The 19,297-nt window shown below is 39.6% G+C and overlaps 2 protein-coding genes across 2 annotated transcripts in view; both read right to left on the reverse strand.

The window, feature by feature from the left end:
- LOC139176524 (usherin-like) overlaps nt 1-1,798 on the reverse strand; it is a 106,171-nt gene extending 104,373 nt beyond the window's left edge. Inside the window, exon 1 of the mRNA XM_070768844.1 lies at nt 1,525-1,798. Within this exon, the coding sequence (XP_070624945.1) occupies nt 1,525-1,798 (274 nt within the window). The remainder of the gene's footprint in view (nt 1-1,524) is intronic.
- Nucleotides 1,799-10,593: 8,795 nt separating this feature from the next.
- LOC139176525 (usherin-like) overlaps nt 10,594-19,297 on the reverse strand; it is a 137,750-nt gene continuing 129,046 nt past the window's right edge. Inside the window, exons 6-8 of the mRNA XM_070768845.1 lie at nt 17,211-17,337; nt 12,340-12,441; nt 10,594-10,622 (exon numbers count right to left, since the gene is read on the reverse strand). Of these exons, the coding sequence (XP_070624946.1) occupies nt 10,594-10,622; nt 12,340-12,441; nt 17,211-17,337 (258 nt within the window). The remainder of the gene's footprint in view (nt 10,623-12,339; nt 12,442-17,210; nt 17,338-19,297) is intronic.

The raw sequence follows: 19,297 nt of genomic DNA on the forward strand, positions 1-19,297 counted from the left end.
ACAAGCACACAAGCTGGAAGTTTCCGTGCTTTTCCCACTTCATAGAGAAAGGGACTTCAACCGGTGCCCATGAAAAAGAACACTTGACTATAATAAGGAAAGTGGGCTTTAACACCAGGCAGCCCAAGATGGGTAGGCTTGCCATCTGCTTAGCAGCCACCGACCTTCAGCAAATTACTTTCCTCCCTGCCCTCTAGTTTCCTAATCTTTAAAATGGGGATACAAGTAATAATACCTGTCTCATGGGCTTGCTATGAAGAACTGACCCAATTATTCTAACATGAGGCTCTCAGAACCACATCTGTCACACAATATGAACTCACATACAATTAGTCTTTTTTAATCAAGAATTTCTCCAATTATGTTCAAACTCCTTATATGAGTTAAAGGTTTCCTCTAGCTATACATCATACACTTGTACTTTTTCCTTTCACTGATGGTTATGAATATTAAATGACATACATATTTTTCACAGGTTATGTCAGAAATTAAAGCAACCTCACATTTTCATGCGCTTTGCTGCATGAGAGCTCCATGGAAATGCATGGAAACAAATAGCACTGATGTCAGAAAAAAAACCCAGGGTTTTTAAGGCCTTTTTTCCTGGCTGTGCACACTAACCTATTTTTTAATCTGTAAATACAGATAATGATGAGCATTTAAAAGAACCAGAACCACATGCATATCCAAGAAAAATATACAAGGAAACATACTGAGTGAGTGAGTGAAATTACTCAGTTGTGTCCGACTCTTTGCGACCCCATGGACTACAGCCCACCAGGATCCTCCATCCATGGAATTTTCTAGGCAAGAGTACTGCAGTGGGTTGCCATTTCCTTCTCCAGGGGGTCTTCCCAACCTAGGGATCGAACCTGGGTCTCCCGAATTGCAGGCAAACGCTTTACCATCTGAGCCACCAGGGAATCCCAAACATACTATATATATGTGTGTGTGTGTGTGTGTGTGTGTGTATGTATATATACACATACACATATACATGTACACACAAATATACATGTATATATATTAAAATTATATCTGATAAATATGTTTGAATAAATATATTGATTCATTATTTATGGAGCCTGTTAGGCTGCAGTCCATGCGGTCGCTAAGAGTCGGACACGACTGAGCGACTTCACTTTCACTTTTCACTTTCATGCATTGGAGAAGGAAATGGCAACCCACTCCAGTGTTCTTGCCTGGAGAATCCCAGGGACGGGGGAGCCTGGTGGGCTGCCATCTATGGGGTTGCACAGAGTCGGACACGACTGAAGTGACTTAGCATAGCATAGCATAAATAGGTATGATTTAACATATAAATAGATGTAACAACATACTCTTAAGGGCAACATACAAAACTATTTGAAGAAGTATGTTGTGATTTTTTTTTTTTAGAGCACAAAATTCTTCCAGAAAATAGATGAATAGATGTTGCTTTCAGATCAGTTCTACTGCTGTGTCTTGAAACACAGAACCACCAAGACCTGGTAGCACTAGGGCCGTACTTCCGATGAAGTTTACCTTGTTCCAGCTTCAGGTGTTTATAGGGGTCATGCAGCTCCTGTGGGATTCCTCCCACATAGACGGGGGAATTCACCATCAGCGCCTGGGCTCTGGACTCTGACACGTGCTCCATCAGTTCATTCATGCTTGCTGATATGATGGAATCATTTTTTTTAATGATCACTTTATTCCACTTTCCATCACAGTAGGACAGCCCCGGCCAAAGATCCACTTGTGTAAAAGTAAGACTAGTATTTAGCCGGAAGCTCAATATTCCACTCTTCAGCTCCATCTGTATTTCATATTAAAAAGAAAATAGGTGTATAAAAAGACTGCAGAATAGCAGTTTGGGAGAGAACAGAAGGTCAGCTTCTTGAAGAAAAGCAAGAAATTTCCCTGAAAGTACTCTATAAAAATGTCCCACTTTATTCTAAGCAGAACTGGAGCAACATATAACTAAGCACTTTGCAAGCTTATAATTGACATGAAGGATGTTGTAATGAGTCAGACACATTTATACCCAGTAATGATGATATGATGTAATGCAATATTATATAGGCAAAACCTTTTTTTTCTTTTTGAGGCAACACAGGTAAAAGATTAAACACTAGCATAAGTGACTGAATGACTGAAGAGAACAGAGCGGTTTAAACTCTGACTCTATTTTTATTTGAATCTTTAGAAAATGAGAAAATACTACTTCATATATCAATTTAATTTAGGAGGAAAATATGACAAGACAATAAGAAAATGAAATGTCAAGCCTGATTAAGCTTATTTTAACTGGTTAGTGAACTCAATTTCAAATTTGTAAGATGTATTTTGATTTGGTATTTCAGGGTTTCTATTCTAAATCTCTAACTAACATAATTGCTTCTATGTCTGTACCTTTAGATTAAGGTGCCATTTTCTAATATGAACATATTTCACCCACATTTCATGGTAAAGGAAATGCCTCCGTATGTTTTTCTTCAAAGTGTTACTCAATAATTATTTTACCTACTATGGTCTTCTTTTTGCGGGGGGGGCTCCAACTATCACTGCAGATGGTGATTGCAGCCATGAAATTGAAAGATGCTTACTCTTTGTAAGGAAAGTTATGACCAACATAGATAGCATATTCAAAAGCAGAGACATTACTTTGCCAACAACGGTGTGTCTAGTCAAGGCTATGGTTTTTCCAGTGCTCACGTATGGATGTGAGAGTTGGACTGTGAGGAAGGCTGAGTGCCAAAGAATTGATGCTTTTGGACTGTGGTGTTGGAAAAGACTCTTGAGAGTCCCTTGGACTGCAAAGAGATCCAACCAGTCCATTCTGAAGGAGATCAGCCCTGGGTGTTCATTGGAAGGACTGATGCTGAAGCTGAAACTCCAATACTTTGGCCACCTCATGCAAAGAGTTGACTCACTGGAAAGGACTCTGATGCTGGGAGGGATTGGGGGCAGGAGGAGAAGGGGACAACAGAGGATGAGATGGCTGGATGGCATCACTGACTCGATGGATGTGAGTCTGAGTGAACTCCGGGAGTTGCTGATGGACAGGGAGGCCTGGCGTGCTGCGATTCATGGGGTCACAAAGAGTCGGACAGGACTGAGTGACTGAACTGAATTATGTTCTTATTTTGTTGGAAGTCAAACTGGTAATCAGAGGATACTTGAACATTTGAGAACATGATAATGAAACAAATTAACGTAATCTGTTAGTCTCTTTGAGATCCCATGGATCAGGTTGCTCTATACATGGAATCTTTCAGGCAAGAATACTGGAGCAGGTTGCCATTTCCTACTCCAGAGGATATTCTCAACAAGGGATTGAACCCACATCTCCTGCATTGTAGACAGATTCTTTACCATCTTAGCCACCAGGGATGTCCATTAAGTAATGCATTTTAAAAAATTATTTCTTTCCTATGTAAAAATCATCTTTGTGAAGTACATCAGGTAGTCATTCATTTTTTTATCCCACCATTCAATAAATATTGATTTTCCCTATTGTGTTCTGTAATTATATGCAGTAATATGTTCTGCTATTATATGAGAAAGTGTTCCCAAGAATTACACTGTCTTAATAGCAGAGGCAAGCAGGCTGTGTGTGTCCTCAATCATTCAGTTGTATACAACTCTTTGCAACTCTATAAACTGTAGCCTGCCAGGATCCTCTGTTCATGGAATCGTCCAGGCAAGAATACTGGAGCAGGTTACCATTTCCTACTTCAGAGGATATTCCCAACCAGAGATCAAACCTGCATCTCTTTTATCTCCTGCATTGTTAGGCAGTTTCTTAACCACTGTGCCACCTGGGAAGCCCTTAGGCAAACATGTGGCAATGTTATAAATAAGATTGGAATGGGGTTCAATGACATCAGAGACAAGATATACCTTTTGTTCCCTAGGAACTGGGAAAAGTTTGAAGTAAGGTTTTTGGAAGTAAGAGTCATGGAGAATCTTAGGCAGGATAATTAATGCATTCAATGGCACAGGAACATGTATGAGCAGATTAGACTTAGAAAAAGGTACTAAATTAGGTAAAATAATTCTGGGGAAAAGAGAAAGTTTTAGTTCTGCCAGGTATGTAAAAGAAAAATTTTGGAGGATTTTGTATAATAGAGAAAAATAACTATCTTTCTGTCATTTGTCTGACACCAAAAGCCCATATTCTTTTTACCAATATCTTCAACTAAAAGTTCACCCTTCTGGTGTATGAAGCACATCCTATAAAAATGTTCATAGTAGCCTTATTCATGATAGCAAAAACATGGAATAACCACTACCTCACTGAAAGTAGAAGAGATATATTACTCAGACAAGAAAAATGAATAACTTGAATAACTCAGAAACAAAGTCAAGGGCTAAAACAATTGCCTAAGGATAGAGTATAATACCACTTTTACAAAATTTCAAAAACAAGGATTTTTATGCATTCACTCACAGTGTCCAAACTATAAAAATGCAAATGGATAATAAACACAAAATTATGATTACATATTACCTCTAGAGGGAGTTAGGGAAATGGGTCAAGAGAAACTCTAGAGGTGGGTGCAAAAATGTGATAATATTTTAGGTCTTTGGTGGTAAGTTCATGAGTGTTTCTTATACTATTGTATTTTATTTTATGTATATGTGTGTATAATATTAAATAAATACATATATTTTGACATTATAAAAAGGTAATAAACATTTTTCATATATAAGGGGACTAAATTAAATTTTCTTAATTCCTTATATTTAGGATGTTCTGTTAAAATTGTAATCTTAAAAGTATAATGGTCATTTAAAAACTCAGGACCCTAAAATACAAATGTTTCATAGGACTCCAAAAGTGAAAATGACGTGGGGGAAAAAAATAAAGACAAAAATGAATTTGAAAAGAAATTGAAAACACATATAATGTTAACACACGGTTTGTTGATTTTTAATCTGCATCTAACATTTTAAAATAAATTTAAATAAATCAATTCACATACAGCAAGAAAATCAGGTCCATCTTTGTTATAAATGAAAAGCAGCAATCCATTCAGTTGGTCAGTTCTGAACTTAAAAGAAATTTCAAAGTCCATTCCACCATGAAACAAGTATGGATAAAGCTCCAGGAACCCTTTAGAGAAAACAACATGTGCAAATTAGCATGTGCAGAGCAATACTGTTAGCTTCTTTAGGGGGTCATAAGACAACCTCAGGTCATATTCTGTCATTGAATAAATCTCTCACAAAAGAAGATGCAGATCAATGTCAAGAAAATCACCTTGTAACTGTAAAGAAGTGGAAGAATCAACTTCACATATCTTTTAAGAGGAAGCAATTTACTAATTCATGGACAATTAAGACTATTTTGCTGTTGTTGTTCAGTCTCTAAGTCGTGTCTGACTCTCTGTGACCCTGTGGACTACAGCAAGCCAGGCTTCCCTGTCTCTCACCATTTCCCGGAGTTTGCCCAAGTTCATGTCCATTGAACTGGCAATGCCATCCAACCATCTCATCCTTTGTCACTCTCTTCTCCTTCTGCCTTCAATCTTTTCTAGCATCAGGGGCTTTTCCAATGAGTTGGCTCTTCACATGAGGTCGCCAAAGTACTGGAGCTTCAGCATAAGTATCAATCCTTCCAATGAGTATTTAGGTTTGATTTCCTTTAAGATTGACTTATTTGATCTCCTTACTATCCAAGGGACTCTCAAGACTCTTCTCCAACACCACAGTCTGATGGCATCAATTCTTCTTTATGATTCAACTCTCACATCTATACATGACTACTGGAAAGACCATAGCCTTGACTATATGGACCTTTGTTGGCAAACTGATGTCTTTAACTTTTTTTAACACACCATCTAGGTTTGTCACAGCTTTCTGGCCAAGAAGCAATCGTCTTTTAATTTCATGGTTGCAGTCACCATCTGCAGTGATTTTCGAGCCCAACGAGAAGAAATCTGTTACTGCTTTCACCTTTTCTCCATCTATCTGCCATGAAGTGATGGGACCATATGCCATGATCTCAGTATTTTAATACTTAGTTTTAAGCCAGCTTTTTCACTCTCCTCCTTCAATATCACCAAAAGGCTCTATAGTTCCTCTTCGCTGGGGCCATTAGAGTGGTATCATCTGCATATCTGAAGTTGCTGATATTTCTCCCAGCAATCTTGTTTGCAGCTTGTAACTCATCTAGCCCAGCATTTCACATGACATGCTCTGTGTATAAGTTATATAACAGGGTGAAAATAAACAGCCTCGTTGTACTCCTTTCTCAATCCTGAACCAGTTAGTTGTTTCATACAAGCTTCTAACTGTTGCTTCTTGACCCGCATACAAGTTTCTTAGGAGACAGATAAGATGGTCTAGTATTCCCATCTTTTTAAGAGTTTTCCAGTTTGTTATGATCCACACAGTCAAAGGCTTTAGCATAGTAAATGAAACTGAGATAGATGTTTTTCTGGAAATCTCTTGCTTTCTCTACGATCCAGCGAATGTTGGCAATTTGATCTCTGGTTCCTCTGCCTTTTCTAGACCCAGCTTGAGCATCTGAAAGTTCTCAGTTCATATAATGCTAAACCCTAGCTTGAAGAATTTTGAGCATAATCTTACTAGTACGGGACATGAGTGCAATTGTCTGGTGGTTTGAACATTCGTTAGTACTGCCTTTCTTGGGAACTGGGAAAATGACTGACCTTTTCCAGTATTGTGGCCAGTGTGGGGTTTTCCAAATTTGCTGACATACTGAGAGCAACACTTTAATAGCATCATCTTTTAGGATTTTAATTAGCTCTTCTGGAATTCCATCACCTCCACTAGCTTTATTGGCAGCAGTGCTTCCTAAGGCCCTCTTGACTTCACACTCCAGAATGTTGGGCTCTGGGTGAGGAACCACACCATTGAGGTTATCCGGGTCCTTAAGATCTTTTTTGTACAGTTGTTTTGTTTATTCTTGCCATCTCTTCTTGATCTCTTCTGCTTCTATTAGGTCTTTACCATTTCTATCCTTTATTGTGCCCATCTTTGGATGAAATGTTCCTTTGATAATTCCAATTTTCTTGGAGAGATCTCTAGTCTTTCTCTTTTGCTGTTTCTCTCCATTTCTTTGAATTTTTCACTGAAGAAGGCCTTCTTGTCTCTCTTTGCTATTCTCTGGAACTCTGCATTTAGTAGGGTGTACCTTTCCCTTTCTCCCTTTCTTTTCACTTCTCTTTCCTCAGCTATTTGTAAAGCCTCCTTAGACAACCATTTTGCCTTCCTGCATTTCTTTTTCTTTGGGATGGTTTGTTTGCTGCCTCCTATTCAATATTTGGAGAAGGCAATGGCAACCCACTCCAGTACTCTTGCCTGGAAAATCCCATGGATGGAGGAGCCTGGTAGGCTGCAGTCCATGGGGTCGCTAAGAGTCAGACACAACTGAGCGACTTCCCTTTCACTTTTCACTTTCCTGCATTGGAGAAGGAAATGGCAACGCACTCCAGTGTTCTTGCCTGGAGAATCCCAGAGACGGGGGAGCCTGGTGGGCTGCCGTCTATGGGGTCGCACAGAGTTGGACACGACTGAAGAGACTTAGCAGCAGCAGCATACAATATTACGAACCTCTGCCCATAGTTCTTCAGGCACTCTGTTTACTAGATCTAATCCCTTAAATCTGTTTGTCACCTCCACTGTATTCATAGGGGATTTAAGTCTTACCCAACTGGTCTAGTCATTTCCCCCACTTTATTTTAAGCCTGAATTTTGCTATGATAAGCTGCTGATGTGAGCCACAGTCAGCTCCAGGTCTTGTTTCTGTTGACTGTATACAGCTTCTCCATCTTTGGCTACAAAGAATGCAATCAATCTGATTTCAGTATTGACTATTTGGTGATGTCCATGGGTAAACCTGTCTCTTGTGTTGTTGAAAAAAAGTGTTTGCTATGATCAGTGCATTATTTTGGTGCATTTATGTTAGCCTTTACCCTGCTTCATTTTGTAGTCCAAGGCCAAACCTGCCCATTACTCCAAGTATCTCTTAACTTCCTACTTTTGCATTCCAATCCCTTATGATGAACAGGATATCTTTTTTTGGTGTTAGTTCTAAGAGGTCTTTTAGGTCTTCATAGAACTGATCAACTTCAGCTTCTTCGGCATTGGTGTTGAGGCACAGACTTGGATTACTGTGATGCTGAATGGCTTGCCATGGAAACGAACTGCAATCATTCTGTCTTTTCTGAGGTTGCACCCAAGTACTGCATTTCAGACTCTTTTGTTGATTATGAGGGCTACTCTATTTCCTCTATGGATTCTTGCCTACAATGGAAGATATAATGGCCATCTGAATTAAATTCACCCATTCACATCCATTTTAGTTCACTGATTCCTAAGATGTTGATGTTTATTCTTGCCATCTCCTGCTTGAAGTGAAGTGAAGTGAGAGTTGCTCAGTCGTGTCTGACTCCTTGTGACCCCATGGACTATACTGTCCATGGAATTCTCCAGGCCAGAATACTGGAGTGGGTAGCCATTCTCCAGGGGATCTTCTCCAGGGGATCTTCTGAACCCAGGGATCGATCCCAGGTCTCCCGAATTACAGGTGGATTCTTTACCCGTTGATTCACCAGGGAAGCCCATTTCCTGCTTGATCACATCCAATTTACCTTGATTCATGGTCCTAACATTCGAGGTTCCTATGCAGCACTGTTCTGTACAGCATTGGATTTTAGTTTCATCACAGACACATCCACAAGTGAGCATCGTTTCTGCTTCGGCCCAGCTGCTTCATTCTTTCTGGAGCTATTAGTAATTGTCCTCTGCTCTTTCCAAATAGCATATTGGACAACCTCCAACCCAGGAGGCTCATCTTTTGGTGTCATATTTTCTTTTTCTTTCTTTTTTTTTTTTTTTGTCTTTTTATACAGTTCCAGAGGTTCTCATGGCAAATATACTGGAGTGGTTTACCATTCCCTCCTCTAGTGGATCACATTTTGTCAGAACTCTTCACTATGACCCGTCCGACTTGGGTGACCCTGCATGGCATGGCTCATAGCTTCGTTGAGTTATACAAGCCCCTTTGCCATGAAAAGGCAGTGATCCATGTACAATTAAGACTATTACTGTGTTACTAATATGTAACTATTAACAATAAGTTGCATTGACATAAGAGAAAATCTGACAAATGACAGTGGTGAGAAAAAACAATGAAAAAGTATACAAAGTATGATATTATTTAACTTTCTATTCTGAAGATAGTTTAACGAACTTAATATCTAACTAATTTAGCCATAAACGTAGCAGGCAATAGTGGGCTGTTACTGAAAAACAAGCCATGTTTGGTCAAGCTACCATGTTCCCTTCCAATCCTTACCCTGAGTGGCTGGTAGACAGAGACTGTAGGTTGGGGTTATGCTGGGGACACTTCACCTCCCCTTCTCCACAGCCTTTGGAGCAATGGCAATGATGATGGTTATATTCTCTAGCTCTCCCTTAAGGACCTACTTACCCCATGACATAGCTGAAATTTTACTCTTAGGAAAACTACTGGTCTGTATAATGGGATGCAACAAATATACAGATTAGCCTGACAAAACAAAATTCCTTTGAAACATCTAAGTAAAACTATATTCTAAGTAAAACAGTGGACTTACAAATGGACATTAGTGTCACTATCATATGTAAACTCAAAACTGTCAGAGATCTTACACATGAATATGTAGTTATGAATCTTACAATTTTATATTATATATTCAGACATTGAAAATATGTGTATGGGCATCATGGCATAACTAGGTGTTTCTGTGACAGCAGGTTCATATGAGGTCAAAATAATCAGATTGGGGAGACTAAATTATACCAAGATAGAACATACAAGTTAAGCAATGACCAATGTCTGTTTTAGACGCTTACCTGTCCCTAGAAACTGGGCTCCCTCTTGGAGTGAAGTGGGGCATCCCTCCCAGTCGTTATGCACATTGGTTTGCTCTTCAGAACTCTGCCAAACCAGATGCTCCCAAGTAGCAGAGGGATTATAATTCTTCATGAAATACACATCCTTGAGACAGCCCACAAAACCCTTTTGGACTATGTCTGCAGGGGTTGATAGATATCAAGAAATATGTACTGTGAGAAATTTTTTTCATGCAATTAATTTGATGTGCCATTAAAGTAAAAGAAAGAGGCTATAGGACTCACTGCCTTCTTCCAACAAACTTCTTAATAACTCACATAAACACCCATGCCAAAAGCTATGCTATGCTATGCTATGCTAAGTCACTTCAGTTGTGTCCGACTCTGTGTGACCCCATAGACGGTATCCTACCAGGCTCCCCCGTCCCTGGGATTCTCCAGGCAAGAACACTGGAGTGGGTTGCCATTTCCTTCTCCAATGCATGAAAGTGAAAAGTGAAAGTGAAGTCGCCTAGTCGTGTCCGACTCTCAGTGACCCCATGGACTGCAGCCTACCAGGCTCCTCCGTCCATGGGATTTTCCAGGCAAGAGTACTGGAGTGGGGTGCCATTGCCAGAAGCTATGGTAAGTGCTAATAATTGGTATGCTATGCTCTAGTTTAAGAGTCATCTTATCTGGAGAAAGAGATGTTTGCACAAAAACCTTGGTTTTACAGTAATAGCAAGATCATTGCCTCTTGAATTAACAAGAAGATTTCATCTGCTTCTGGTCTTAAAAATAAAAGTGCAATAACACATTTTAAAAGCAAGATTTAAAGCAAGTCCATCTACACAATCCATATTTTATAATTTAGTACCTTCAGCATTATGAACCCAGTCTGTTATACAAGTAAAGCAATGTGTGTGCTTAGTCACTCAGTCGTGTCCAACTCTTTGTGACCACATTGACTATAGCCCACCAGGCTGTTCTGTCCCTGGGGATACTCCAGTCAAGAATACTGGAGTGGGTAGCCATTGCCTTCTCCAGGGCATCTTCCCAACCCAGGAATGGAACGTAGGTCTCTCATATTGCAGGCAGATTCTTTTCCATCTGAGCCACCAATTTTTAGGCATTAATATAATGTTACACTTACTTTTTGAACTCCCCAGACCAAGTAAGTGTGGGGCTTATGAACACAGTAAATAGGGTGGTCATAAGGGGTTGGGAAAGAGAAAAAGTGAGCAGATAATAGAATTAAAGAGCAAAAAAAAAAAAAAAAAGTTGAGAGGGCAAGAAGGCACCTGAAGCTGAGGTTGCATTTCATACGGCTATGTCCTTACAAGTCAGTGCAAAGCTGAATTCTCAGCTTTTGAGTTCACGACCTGAACCTAGGGAAGGTATTTACCAGTGATCAGTGTTTCACAAAGTCAAGTTATATGCACAATGTCAAAGGATTTATTTATAATGGAATGATGTCCTCTACAAGAGGGGTAGTTGGTACTGGGGTATGCTCTCCTCCTGGTTCCTGCATGTACCAGAGCCAAGAAGCATGTGTGTATGTGAGTATGTGTGTGTATGTGAGTGGCTCAGTTGTGTCCAGCTCTTTGCGACCCCATGGAATGTAGTCTGCTAGACTCCTATGTCCATGGAATTGTCCAGGCAAGAATGCTGGAGTGGGTTGACATTTTCCACTCTAGGGTATCTCCCCAAACCAGGGATCGAACCTGTGTCTCTTGCATCTCCTACATTGGCAGGCAGATTCTTTACCACTACTGTCACCTAAGAAGCATGCTTGATGGGAAGATAACTCTCCCTTTCAGTGTGTGTGTGTGTGTGTGTGTGTGTGCATGCATGCGTGCATGAATGCTTTCAGGAGACTTCACCACCAGTCTAGAGTGACCAAATGAAAACTCTCCACTCTCTACAGGTATTTCTGAGGAGGTAACTATAATAAGTCAAGGATTTAAATATATCCCTCTCCAAAATTCAAAGTTTTTCATACCTTTGACCCCCAAATTATAAAACTTTGACTTAAATTAGTATAATTTATTTCAGCAAAAGTTTAATTACCTTCTTTGATATATCAAGAACTGGTTTCTAAGAATTTAAATATAAGTAATACATGGTTCCTCTAGAAAATAAGAGATCTAAAGGAAATTTTTGACATAGTGATGTAGGAAATACAGCATGAGGTAGAAAATAATATAATTATCCATACTTTAACATGATATAGTTTGATTCTACACTAAATTGTGGTGGTGTTCATTCACTAAGTCATGTCTGACTTTTTACAACCCTATAGACTGTAGCCTGCCAGGCTCCTCTGTCCATGGGATTTCTCAGGCAAGACTACTGAACAGGTTGCCATTTCCTTCCCTAGAGGATCTTCCTGACCCACAGATGGAACCCACATCTCCTAAATTGCAGGAGGATTCTTTACCGCTGAGCCACCAGGGGAGCCCCAATTATGGAGACAACATATAAATTCTATACTTTCCCCAAACTCACCAGAATCCTTTCTGAGAATGGTGTAACCCTGTGGCAGCCCACCCACAAACACTCCTGTGTTCTCTCCAATAACAGTACCACCATTCGTGGTGGCTGAAGAGCCTGTGGATGGAAAAGCAGATGAGAACTTCAGCAGGACAATCTATTCTACAAATTTACCAAATGATTAAACCCTTCCTTGTGCTTCGGGATGCACTTCCCTCTTGGTTCTCTGCTATTGGCTACTTTTCTTCACTGGTTCTTAATTATCATCCCAACATCTTGATGTTAGAATAACCCAGACCTCCTCTGTTCCAAGATCTCTTTACCACCCACATAAACACCATAAGTCCTCTAAAAGGATGAAGAGGGAGAACTGTGAGAACTCTGAAAGGGCCTGGGTCCCTCCATGTGCTGCATACAAATGCAAATCTCCGGTTAAAATACATGCTACCTGGTTCTTTCCAGAAGAGTTTTGCTAAGCCCTAATGTAGAGCACGACTGCAAGATATGGGACTTGAGCAACTGGAAGAATGTAACTGGCATAACTAGGGTGGGCAAGCTAGTTGGAGAAGCAGATTCAGAGAGAAATGTTAGAAATTTAGAAAAGTTAGAAATTCCTAACTAACTCCATCATTCTTTGTGAGAATGGCATTTTTTTTTCCCCAGAGCCCAAACCACTCTAATTATCCCTACTTATATCTGGGACTGTGGCTTTAAATACATCCTGAACTGGTAACTCCCCTTTTTTATCTCTAATCCTGAAATCCTCTCTAAATGTACTGGGATCCAGGACTCGGCATGATATTTCCACTTGGATGGCTCATAGGTACCTAACACTTAACATGTTCAAACCAAACTCTGGACATTTCTCTCTGAATCTACTTCTCCAACTAGCTTGCCCACCCTAGTTATGCCAGTTACATTCTTCCAGTTGCTCAAGTCCCAAACCTCACAGTCATGCTCTATATTAGGGTTTAGCAAAACTCTTCTGGAAAGAGCCAGGTAGTATGTATTTTAGTCTGTAGACCATACAGCCTCAAGCAGTCATAGACAATACATAACCAATGAGTGTAGTTATCTCTAATAAAATTTTATAAAAACCTTTCCAGCGTCCTCCCACTACTCACCAATGGCCTCTGAGGAACTACAGGGGCTCCTCCTAATCCTCCATCTTAATCAGCTTAGGGAAATGTTTCTTAAGATTGGGGTTGAATTTCTTCTAGTCCTGACACCACTCATATACTCTGGGCTATAATTACCTCGCGACTGTAAAGAACCCTCTGCCTCCGAGTCCTAAAACAGTTCAAATAGTGAGGATGTCTAACAAATCTAAAGAGGTTCTTGTCTCTGGGACCTATTCCCTTTCCTTTAGGCCCTTTGAGAGATACATGCCTTTTTTTCCTTAGTTCCTCTGTCCCTACCCATTTATTAGGGACAACTACTATTGCTAGTGTTCCAAAAGGGAGAAATATTTCTTGAATTTCAGAGTGCTGCTGCTGTTGCTGCTAAGTTGCTTCAGTCATGTCCGACTCTGTGCGACCCCATAGATGGCAGCCCACCAGGCTCCTCCGTCCCTGGGATTCTCCAGGCAAGAACACTGGAGTGAGTTGCCATTTCCTTCTCCAACGCATGAAAGTGAAAAGTGAAAGTGAAGTTGCTCAGTCGTGTCCAACTCTGGCGACCCCATGGACTGCAGCCTAGCAGGCTCCTCCATCCATGGGATTTTCTAGGCAAAAGTACTGGAGTGGGGTGCCATTGCCTTCTCCGGAATTTCAGAGTAGTCATCAAAATAAACAGCCAGTTGAATTAAATAACCCTTTGCCATCTTTATTTGTTCTGTCTTTGACAGTCCTAGAGATGGTTTTGGAAACACTGATCGTTTGTCCCTACTGAATCAGTCTCCACCATCCTTATGGGCAAAATTTCCAACTGACATTGGCAAAATTCACAGCATGCCTGCTCCCATCTAGATTCAAGTAGATCCTTCAAAATCTCTTCCCAGAGTTAATCAATACCCTATACGTATAGAAGCCCTTCAAGGCATAAAGTCTATAATAGAAGATTACAAAGCTCGAGGCTTTATTATCTGCATACTAGTTCCTGTAATGATGCTATTTCATCTGTGAGAAAACTTAAGGGCAGAGTGGAGGATTGTCCAGGACCTCAACATTGTTGCTCCCTGATACCCTGATGTTCCTAACCTTCAGATATTCTAACATCTATTCCTACTGGAAGCAAATTCTTTACTGCAATTGATTTATTCAGTGAATTCTTCAGTATTCCACTTGATGAACTAACCAGCATCTTTTTACCTCTACTTGGGAAGAAAAACAATTCACCTGGACAGTAATGCTTCAGGGTTTTACTGAGCCCTTCTTATTTCTTGTAAAACCCAAAGGTTGATCTAGATGATATAAAGTTCCCTATAGGTCTACTCTGTTGCATGTGTGAATGATTTGCCTCTTTGATCTTCTTAAGCCTGCTCACAGGAAGACAGCAACCATTTACTAAAGCTGTTAGCCTTAAAGGGACATAAGGTCACCAAAGAAATATTGCAGTTTGCCCAAAACCAGGTTTGATATTTAGGGCAACTGATATCAGAACAAGGGCTATACTTAGATCTAGACACACTTAATAGTGATTGAGGAATCTATTTTACTGTCCAAGTACTTCAACAAATCTGTGCTGTTTGGCAGTTTTACAACATTTTCATTGTGCTTACCACTCTCAGTCCTGCGGTTCAGCTGATCACAGTAATGGCATTATTAATACTCAACTGGCAAAATCAGTAGAGGTCCTACAAGTACTTTGGCCCAAAGCATTGCTATTGGCCTCTCTAAATCTCAGATCCACACTTTTTGGAACTCAAAAATTCTCACCCTTTGAAACAGTTGCAGGACACCCAGCACATTTGGTTCCTGCTTTTTTGGCCTCCAACTGAAAAAGGAGAGATATTCCAATAATTTGAAGGCCAAATTTCTCCTATTAAAAATAACCATGTTTTGGTAGAGCAATCTTTTTATACTGTGCTCTCAAGAGATGAAGACTTTCCAACCTGAATATTTTATCTATTAGAAAAGATACCTCCAGAAGAACTTTCTTCAACCTCACGAGAGAAGCCTCATCAGGTATTGCTAAGCAAGGCTTGTGCCACGAGAGTCCAAGGAATAGATTCCTAGACTCTCCAAATTCTGAAGGAACCTCAAATAATCTGGTGATATTAAAGTAATTATTTCCCATAACTGAAGCAGACGACATCTGATGAGGCAACTTCCTGAAGATGGTTGAACCAAGTCTGTTGGAAATTTATTGCTAAACATCGGTGATGACATAATGCTTCAGATCGTCTTCAGTGTCCTTGATCTTGATAATACAGAACAGGGACTATAGATACAAACAGTCTGAGAGTTATCCCTCCTACTCCCCCTTGCTACTCAAATATGAACTCAGTAATTTCCCATTCTGTGCTATTCCGCTCTGATGTGAGATACCATACCCAGGAAAGGTAGTTCCTGAAGTTAAGGGGAAAAAAGCCATTGAAACTAGAAAACCTGACTCTTGATCAATGGTACTCTGAAAGAGAAATCCTGATCAAGGGAGGGGAAATATAAAAAAATAACAAAAAGAAACCTCAATTAAATAGATCTGGAAGGCCAGAAAGAGGAGCTCTCATGTGATGAGTCTATCAGGAAGAAGACTCTTCTTTCTTGGCAATGACTTGGCCAATGAAAAGACTCATGCTTGTTTACTACAGCTCTTCAAACTTCCTTTTCCACTCTATAAAAGAGTTTATCTTCCATTGCTGTGTGGGAGCTATATATGGCACCAAGATTGCAACTTAGATGCCCATCAACAGATGAATGGATAAAGAAGTTGTGGTACATATACACAATGGGATATTACTCAGCCAAAAAAGGAACACATTTGAGTCAGTTCTGATGAGGTGGATGAACTTAGAACCTATTATACAGAGTGAAGTGAGTCAGAAAGAGAAAGATAAATATCATATTCTAACACATATATATTGAATATAGAAAAATGGTAGTTAAGAATTTATTTACAGGGCAGCAATGGAGGAACAGACATAGAGAATGGATGTATGGACATGGGGAGAAGAGAGCAGAGGGTGAGATGTATGGAAAGAGTAACATGGAAACTTAATTACCATACATAGAATAGATAGCCAATGGGAATTTGCTGTATGGCTCAGAAACTCAAACAGGGGCTCTGAATAACCTAGAGAGGTGGGATGGGGAGGGAGGTTCACAAGGGAGGGGATATATGTATATCTATGGCTGATTCATGTTGAGGTTTGATAGAAAACAACAAAACTCTGTAAACCAATTATATTTCAATAAAAAAATAAATAAAAAATATGTAAAAAAGATTGCAGACTCTGAACTGAAATTCTTTGCTGATTCTGAATAAACCCATCTTTGCTAGAGAAACATCTATTTGTCTTAGGTCCATACTTCCATCTTTGTTCCCCTTAAAATTTACCCCTCAAAGAGTACCCAGAGTGTTAATTTTAAAGAAAGAAGTCATATCATGTCATCCTCCTTTCAAAATTCTCCAATGACTCCCCTCATTGCAAGTAAAAGTAAAGCAAAACTAAGTAAGAGCCTTTGCAAACTGTAAAGACCTGAAAATAACACAAAGTTGATACTGATGACTTTGCTCTTATTTTTGTTTTATTGAACCCTGCATAGAGGAGAAAATAGTTGCCAAGATTTCATCATTTAAGAACACCTCAAAAGCAAAATCAACAGCAATTTAGATGAAGAAGGGATAAACAGGTGAAAAAAGGGATGAAGAAATAAAAGCACAGAGGAGTATGGCAACATCAGCATAGCAATAGAGGCATTTATATTTGTCAAGGAAGATCTTACCTGTGAACAGCCCATCAAGTGTGATTTGGCCCAAACCTTGATGCCTAATAGCAATTATCTCATGCCATTTGCCATCACTATATTGTTTACCATCATCATTAGTTGTGGTAACTTCCACTGCAGACCCCTTAAGGGAATGAATGAGTGAAAAAAAATCAGCGAGTAAATATACATATTCAGTCAGTTCATTCATTCAGTCACATCTGACTCTGCGACCCCATGGACTACAGCATGCCAGGCTTCCCTGTCCATCACCAATTCCCTGAGCTTGCTCAAACTCATGTCCATCGAGTTGGTGACGCCATCCAACCATCTCATCCTCTGTCGCCCCCTTCTCCTCCTGCCTTCAATCTTTCCCAGCATCAGGGTCTTTTAAAATGAGTCAGTTCTTTGCATCAGGTGGCCAAAGTACTGGAGTTTAACCTTCAGCATCAGTCCTTCCGATGAATATGCAGGGCTGATTTCCTTTAGGATTGACTGGTTTGATCTCCTTGTAGCCCAAGGGACTCTCCAGAGTCTTCTCCAACACCACAGTTCAAAAGCATTAATTCTTCAGTGCTCAGTTTTCTTTATGGTCCAACTCTCACATCCGTACATGACTACTGGAAAAACCAAAGCTTTGACTAGATGGACCTTTGTTGGCAAAGTAACATCTCTGCTTTTTAACATGCTATCTAGGTTGGTCACAGCTTTTCTTCCAAGGAGGAAGCATCTGTATATACATGTTACTCATACATGTATATTTGTTAGAAACCAATTTATAAATTTCAACACAATCCTGAGGCAAGCATGTACACATTTCAAACAGAATTCAAAGTTAAAGTTGATACATCATTCTGGCATTTCTCTGATGTATTTCTGCATTACCATGAGGCTCAAATCTGAAAAGAACTCTTCAGAATGAAAATCTCTTATAAGTACACTTGGATTTTGAGTAACTATACTCAAACATAAGTAACTATACTCAAACAAAAGGTAATGAATTTTCTATTCTAATATTTTAAATTTGGGGCCAGAAATATGAAAAAGACAAGACTTTGAAACTAATATAGTACCATTAAAATGATTCTGCTCTAAAGATAGTAAAATGTGTGGCAAGTTAGTTTCTTTTACCTTCACTACACGATGAATACCAAGAAGGAATTAGATTCACTTTAAAAATTAGTTACTAGAGGTTATCATATTGAGTGAAGAAAGATGGAAAAAGAAAAATATCACAATATCCCTTATGTGTAGAATCTAAAAAGAAATGATACCAATGAGCTTATTTACAAAACAGACTCACAGACTTAGAGAATGAATTTATTGTTGCCAGGGGGGAAGCATGAGGGGAAGGGATAGTTAGGGAGTCTGGGACAGGTATGTACACACTGCTGTACTTAAAAATGATAACCAAGGACCTACTGTACAGCACGTGGAGCTCTGCCCCTTGTGAGGTGGCAGCATGGGGTGAGGGAAGTTTGGAGGAGAATAGACAGATGTACATGTATGGGTGCGTCCCTTTGCTGTCTACCCAAAACTATCACAACATTGTAAACTGGCTATACACCAATATAAAATAAAAAGTTTAAATTAAAAAAAACTAGTTGCTAATACCTTTAACATAAGTATTGTGGTTAAACTTAGTACTCAGTGATTTGTAGTCTAAAATCAAGCATTTGCACTTTTGCTTAAGGTAATAGTATCAGAGTTAAAAATGAGTTCCTAAATGGATAAAATCAGGAAATGGCAGGTATTTAGAGATTAGCTCAGAGGAAGTGAGGATAAGAAAATAAAGAGAAGAGATCTCTTTCATCTTAACACTTTGGGGCCACGTATATCATGGTTAGCACAATGGTGCGTTTTTTAATGTTAGTGAACACATAAGACTAAGTAAAAGATATTTCAACTTTGTTACCATCGTCATTTGGGCTTCCCTAGTGGCTCAGATGGTAAAGCATCTGTTTGCAATGCAGGAGACCCAGGTTCGATCCCTAGGTTGGGAAGATCCCCTGAAGAAGGAAATGGCAGCCCACTCCAGTATTCTTGCCTGGAAAATCCCATGGACCGTGGAGCCTGGTAGGTTACCATCCACGGGGTGGCAAAGA

This window comes from Bos indicus, chromosome 16 (assembly GCF_029378745.1).
Source record: "Bos indicus isolate NIAB-ARS_2022 breed Sahiwal x Tharparkar chromosome 16, NIAB-ARS_B.indTharparkar_mat_pri_1.0, whole genome shotgun sequence".
Taxonomy (NCBI): Eukaryota; Metazoa; Chordata; class Mammalia; order Artiodactyla; family Bovidae; genus Bos; species Bos indicus.